The sequence below is a fragment of the Astyanax mexicanus genome, chromosome 8 (genome assembly GCF_023375975.1).
Source record: "Astyanax mexicanus isolate ESR-SI-001 chromosome 8, AstMex3_surface, whole genome shotgun sequence".
Taxonomy (NCBI): domain Eukaryota; kingdom Metazoa; phylum Chordata; class Actinopteri; order Characiformes; family Acestrorhamphidae; genus Astyanax; species Astyanax mexicanus.
In genome coordinates this window covers 46,492,966-46,500,299 of record NC_064415.1, presented here as the reverse complement: position 1 = coordinate 46,500,299, position 7,334 = coordinate 46,492,966, and the positions used below count along the sequence as shown (strand labels likewise).

Sequence of the window (7,334 nt, the reverse complement as noted above, 5' to 3'; positions counted from 1 at the left end):
ATTAATTAAAAGGCACATTCTTGCTTACTGTACCTATGGATACATTTGTTTCGCTGGGTAAAACAATGGAAATATGCCCTCAAAGGTCCTTATGGTGTGGGTGTTTACGTTAGTCATTTTAGAGTACCACTCGGCATTTTGGTGCAAATAGCACAGTGGGTTTAAATAAAAATAAATAAATACACTAATTCATGAGTGTTCACAGCACATTATCTTTACTCAAGGGATGCTTTGTTCAAATAATTGACATACATATTTCCAAGAGTGCAAAATACATTTTAGCTAAAGAGCACTTTTTACTACACTGAATTCATGTTCGCCAAATAAAGCTAAATGTTAGACATACATTGAATATGGGCAATTTTTGCACATTTTTAAAATACATTTGATTACTGCATTAGATTATCTTCCCTGAGCGCACATGGGTAAAAGTTAAATGACTCAATAAATATAATAAACGCAAACATTAAAAAATAATAAGGTGCATGATCAAAACACTTGACATCTTAAATCATCGTGCAAGAATATTAATGTATTTTACCAGCTTTCTGAATGCTACCCGTTTATCTTCTGCACTTTGCCGCATCACCAAAAACTAAACTACCAACTACAGGTCTATTTATTATATTTTATTTTTTTGGTTTTTTTTCTTTTTTTCCTGACACGTGTGTACTTGTGTATGTCTGTATATAACATGCTTGAAACAGTCAATTTTCCCCTAAGGGAATAAATATTTTATGTTATATTCTCTTTTATTATCTTATTTTATTAACACTCTATTCAAATCTAAGTTAAACTTAGAACATCTTTCTTGTCGTTTTGTTCAAAGCGTTTGTACATCGTTTTGCCTCAACATGCCTTTTGACTTTTAAAATCCTCCATCTACAGGCGGCCGCATGTGAGCATTTAAGGTGGAACTGAACTCTAGACGCTGCTGAAGCGAACTTGAGCCTCGTTATAAAACTAGCTATATAATACGACCTCACTACGCCCAAATACAAACAACCCAACTTCACGGACTGTTAAGAGAAGTAAAAATCGCTATTACATGACATTCACCTCCCTATACAACAATAAAATACACAAATTTATCACATTATCATCAGAGCTCAGAACAATTGGTCTTACCTGCAGAAACGCAATTTAGAAAGGCCGAACGTCCGCTGCTGACAGGAAATGACTTGCTGATCAGCGCTATTTCAAAATAAAAGCCCGGACAGTGAAGCTGTTAACTACGTACCTAAAAAACTTAAATATTAATGATCAGTGGAAAACATTTGATAATTTTATTCCCAACAATAAAATAATAATGAATTATTAAAAAGAAACAATCTTGGCATGAAATGACTTACTAATTAGCCCAAGGTGCTGCCACAAATCATTAGAAATGTTTTTTTGCTTATATCTCCCAAACAAAACTTTATCCTAAAAATCACATAAAACATGCACTAAAATTCATAGAATTTTAAGTTCAGTCATGAACAAAAATGTTCACCTACACACAATGGAGCAGCTATGTCATGTGCAAACTATTCAAATGAATTCATCTAAAAAAAAATAAGTTACTAATAATATAAAGTTATTATTATATTATATTATAAATATTATTAACTCAATAAATATACAACTCAAATTAGTCATTTCTGTCATTAAAACAATTACAAAACATCGTATGGAGCCCAAACTATAGTAAGACTTTCCAACGCCATATAATGAGCATAAACCAATTTGGCCATATAACAGCTGTACAAGTATCAACGCTTAAGGCCTCATAAAGTTCTCATGACATATAAATAACTGTTTCTCAGAGACTATAAGGCCATGCGGCTGATTTTTTTGCATGCTTTATCTCTAAGAGTGAATTTCTAATAACAACGTAGGCTATACAGCAAATAGAGTACCTGCCATTTGCCAATCAAATTTCAGTATTCATATGAAGTGGTTAACATTGACCAATCTTCATGAAATTTAAATAGTATTTATATGACAACCATTTGTGATCGCCCTTAAATAAAACATTTTAATAAAGATTTCACTTCAAGGGGGCAGTATTGTAAAACGTGTGCAAACATTCATAGTGGACCTTGCAGGTACATAATATTACTTATACTCAACCAAGATATTCTTTTATTGTGTGCCATAATATATTTAACAAAATATGCCATAATGACAGAATCAAAATACTGTATTGGCCAAGTATGCTAACACCTACAAAGACCAAATTATAAGACTAGACTAATCGACTAATAATGGAGGATAAGTTTATGTAATCCAACCACTATAATTATCCTAATTACCCTAATTAGTAGATGCTAAAGGACATCAGCAAAGCTATTTTTTACAGCCATTTTTGGCTGTAACTTTGGGTCTGAATAACACAGAGACATTTTTTGTAAATGCTTAGTAGACCTGAGTTGTACCATGAGTGCTTGAATCCGCAATTGCCACTTGCGCCTTTATTTAATCTTAATAGAGGATAGACAGGTTTTATTTATTGTGTACATAGCATAAACCCATACTAGCACTAAATCAGGAAACACTCTTTAGTAGGAAAGGACTAGTTAACTATCAATATATGGATACTATCAAGATATGGATCTTATTATGTTTTAAAAGCATGGGCATGTTTTTTTGTTTTGTTTGTTTTTTGCCTGCTACCTAAATTGTACATTGTTTCAAATAAACCCATAGTTAAAGTAAATTATGGCACTTGGGTCTGATGCTTTAATTATGATATATATATATATATATATATATTTATATATATATATATATATATATATATATATATATATATATATATATATATATATATATATAGATTTGGCTTGCAGTTTGATATGTCAGATACCTGATGTTAAGCGGGTTTGACAATGAAAGAATTAATAAATAAATGAATGAATTATGGTTTTGGCTACTTCAAATTATTATTGTGACATCAAACCTATACCACAATTTCTGGCATTACATGTGAAAAGTGTATAGAAAAAAAGGCATAGATGCAAACGTCATGTAGCCGTTACAATTTTCATTCGTAATGCTTAGGGCGCAAAATCTGACAAATTACACAAATCAGCAAACTAACAATGCCTTTATTTTTCAAGAAAATACAAAAATACAACAAAATAGGGCTCAATCACAACACATAAAAACTTCAAAACCAGATTAAAATATTATAACATATTAAAAACTACTAATAACAAATAACTGTAATTATCGTGACTAATAGTCAAATTTAACATTATCAAATAAAAAAAATGTACAACAAAACAAAAAATAATAATATTATTAATAACTCCGTGGCTAAGGAGATGGTCAGGTGCACTTTTTCACTGAAGACCCGAGAAGGCATACTACTTTAACTCTGGACCTTTTGGATGTGTTCCTCGCAGAGCTGGAGCTCAAGTTCCGTTGTGCCCTCTGAAATGTGGCAGCTGCTCATCTCCGGGTCCGTAGTAGTGGATGAGCTGACACTAAACACCTTGGCTTCAACTAGGCTCACCTGTACGCAGAGAGAATATGGCAAACAGAAATCAATTGTCAGTGTGGCAAAGAAAATTGTTTAAAGTAAACTTGGCAATACATACAGTGTGTAGAGTATTTACCGTTTTGCCAACAGGCATCGCGCTGTCTTAGCTCAGGCTTGTTTTTTCATGGGCCGGGGGATGTCTTGTGGCGAACGACAGAATGGTCACGGTCACGTCTGTTGTTTAGAACAATACCGAGATCCCATGTGCCCTTTAAACATGAACAATAAACAAACTCATTAGGACGGCGTAAACATCGCTACATTTCTGTATGAGAACAACCCTCACTTAGGGGTTTCTTCACGTTTGTTAAGAGCAAAGGGGTCCGGTTCTTTTCAGCCTTTAGAAACCACTGCCTTTTACCGGGGCTGAATATGACGGAGTGGTGGAACTACTCCCGGTCGGTCGGGAACATTGCATCAAACAAATCTGTGCTAATCGCAGAAAACGTAATTTTATAAACCTGGTGGATAAACCAAGATAGTGTCTCAATCTCTGTCTTAAGCTGTTTGCTGGGCCATCTTTTGCCTGGAAGAAGCATCCTCAGATAACGACAGTGCGCTCCTTCTATCTAGGCAGCGCATAACAGTATGAAGGTACACTTTTAACCTTAGTTTGGACATGCCCAGGCTTATCAACAGTACCTTGTCTAGATTTGCTAAAGAAAAAACGTTGTCTGGACATGACAACGATAAGTCTGGGCATGTCTAAACGAATGTTATAAGTGTAGCTGCAGGGCGCTTACTCCATACTGCCACGCGCTGTCTAGATAGAAGGACCCAGGACGCTTCTTTCCTCAAAGCAAAAGATGGCAAGTCCGACAAAACAGCCCAAGATCGAGACTGAGACGCTATCTGGATTCATCCACCAGGTTTCCCCGATTAAATTTTCTGCAACCAGCTCCGAGTTCTTTAATGCAGTGATCCAGACCGACCGGGAGGAATTCCACGACGCCGTCGTATTCAGCCCGGGTAAAAGGCAGAGGTTTCTGCAAGCGCAACAGAACGGGACCCCTTTGCGCTTAACAAACGTCAGGAAAACCCTAAGTGAGTGATGTTCTCATACAGAAATATATCGCTGTTTATCTATGCAACGTCCTAATATATTTGTTTGTTTATTTGTTGTCCAGGTTTGAAGGGAACATCGGACTACGACGTCCTGCTAAACTACAAAACAGACGTGACGGTGACCACTGTGCCGTTCGCCGCAAGACATCCCCCCGCGGATGAAAAAACAACCCTGCGTGAAGTTAGTGCGATGCCTGCTGGGAAAACGGTAAATACTCTATACACTCCATGTATTGCTAGTAATCTTTGAACATTTTTTTTGCCACACTGACAGTTCATTTCGGTTGCCCTTATTATCTCTGCCTACAGGTCAGCCTAGTTGAATGCAAGGTGTTCAGTGTCAGCCCATCCTCTTCTACAGTGAAGGTACGAGGTACAGACCGGGAGGTGAGGAGCTGCCGCATTTCGGACGGCACAGCGGAACTTCAGCTGCAGCTCTGGGAGAAGCATATTGAGAAGGTACAGAATTTGAAGTCCTACGCCTTCTCTCGCCTGTCTACGCGGGTCTTCAACGGGAAAGTCCAACTCACCACCACATTAGCCACTGAGTGCACAGTTGTGGCAGACCTTCCGGTGTCCGAGGCGTCCGGTAGCTCCGAGGATGCCCAGCTGATGTCAGTAGCTGGAGCTATTCTAGCACTGGAAATCAGAGCTACCATGAAGTGCCCACAGTGCGGCAGTAGACAGGACACTTTTAAAGACTCTACCAAGTTCCACCGGTGTCAGAACTGCCGCATGATGCAGAAGGGGAATATGTTTCTCAGGCTGCTCTCGGGAACAATTAAGGTCGCAGGGCAGCAGGAGCGGCATACGCTGTCTGTCAGCAATCGGGCACTGGAAGCTTATATCAAGCGCTACAACCTCCAGAGCTTGCTAAACGTAGAGGAAATCGAGGAGCACTTCCTTGAACAATCTCAGATCTCAGTGTCGTTTGACAATGAGCTTCGGGTGATTGAGTTGCTACAGCCTGACACAGAGGCTCTCTGCGCAGCAGAGGAAGAGGCCACGGCCGGTGAGTTTAGCAGCGCGGAGTAAAGCTGTGCAGTACAAGACCAGAACTCGCTAACGGAAATGTGAGTACATGTAAATAGTTTTATAGTGTTTATAGTTTATGGTTGGTGTTTATAAGTACAGTTTGAATTTTATTATAGTATTTATTATTTTCCATTCTTCTTATTATTTAATTAGACCAGTTAGTTTCTGTTTGCAAATGTTTGTTTTAAATGTACTTTAAGATTAATAATATAAATAATTAATACTTAGTTGTTGTTGTTGTTTTTGTTGTTTTTGGTTAAGTTAAAATGTTAAGTTTGACTATTAATCGGTTGACGATACTTACAGTTATTTGATAGCATTTCGTTATTACTAATATGTTCTAATATTTTGATCTGGTTTAAAGTTTATATGTCTGATTTGTGATTAAACCGTTTTTTTATGGTATTCTGTCTTTAATAATAAAAGCTTCGTTCATGTACTTATTTGTCTAATTTGTCTGATTGTTTAGCCCTAAGCATTATAAAGGTAAAATCGCTCCATGATGTTTGGGTTTGAAACTTACTGAATTTATTTAATTTAATTTAATTTAATTTAATTTAATTTAATGTAATTGCATGTTTAATTATCCAAAGATAATTTAAAAAATCCTAACAAGCAGTGTGAATCTTTCATTACTAACTCCATTGCTAATTACTCAATAAAAATGAGGTCAGTGCTGTTCCCCAAACAGGTAATTAGGATATTAGGATAAATCACTAGTTTTACATATAAAATACATATTCAAATTTGTTTCCCTATTTTTTTTTACTTTTAAAACACATTAAACATTAAAACATAACATTGCAATTTTGTTTTAGTTTTAGTTTTTGCAGGGGTGGTTGCAAATACGTGAGATTAACCATTTCATATAATATGTTCATTTCATTAACCAAGGCAAGCAGAAGAAGTAAAAAAAAAAAACAACTTTTAACAATTTTTCCTAAATCTTCAAACTAAAAAACATGTCAGTTTAACCCGTAACATAACAGGAGGGTAAATGGCTACAAATGCACAATACTGCATTTGTTTTCTTATTGTGGCCAAAATACCCTGTGTGTTTGTATGTTTTTGTTGGATTTTACCTTGCTATTTTGCGTGTATTTGTTATCTACTCAAGAATTAAAGTATCTCACAGTAAATGTACATGTACAACCAAGTTTAAGATGTGTACAATTTTAAAAGAATTGTTAAAAGAATGGTTTATTAAAACTGAGAAAATTATTAGGTTAACAGATTATTTATTAAAACTTGGGGAATAATTTATTAAATGAACAAAACAATTTATTAAAACGCAGGGAATTATTTATGAAATTAAGAGAACAATTTATTAAAACGTAGGGAATTATTTATTAAATTAAGAGGACTATTTATAGAAACTGAGGAAATTATTTATTAAATTAAGAGAACGATTTATTGGAATTACTTATGAAAAAAACATATTTTTAAAACTTAAAACAGAACTATTTATAAAAACTGACTGAATTATTTATTAAATTAACAGTGCTATTTATTAATAGTGAAGGATATTTAGGTAGAATTTATCTGTGAAAGCAGCTGGAGTCATTTCAAAAACAGTTTAAACCAAGAGTAAAATAGTATTTTTGTTATGATTTAAAGTGCTTATATTAAGTGAGTAACACTAGGACTAAGTGCAAATAATCTGTGATAACAGATTCATTTCAATACATGTCTAAACATAAAGTAA

General features: G+C 35.1%; 1 protein-coding gene across 1 annotated transcript; it reads left to right on the top strand.

Annotated features, from left to right (window-relative positions):
* The first annotated feature begins 3,879 nt into the window (after window positions 1–3,879).
* Window positions 3,880–5,629, top strand: LOC125804028 (uncharacterized). The gene is made up of 3 exons (XM_049483134.1): window positions 3,880–4,573; window positions 4,657–4,802; window positions 4,904–5,629. Exons 1-3 carry the CDS (start codon window positions 4,336–4,338, stop codon window positions 5,627–5,629), a joined length of 1,110 nt encoding a protein of 369 aa, XP_049339091.1. The 5' UTR covers window positions 3,880–4,335.
* Window positions 5,630–7,334: the final 1,705 nt, after the last annotated feature.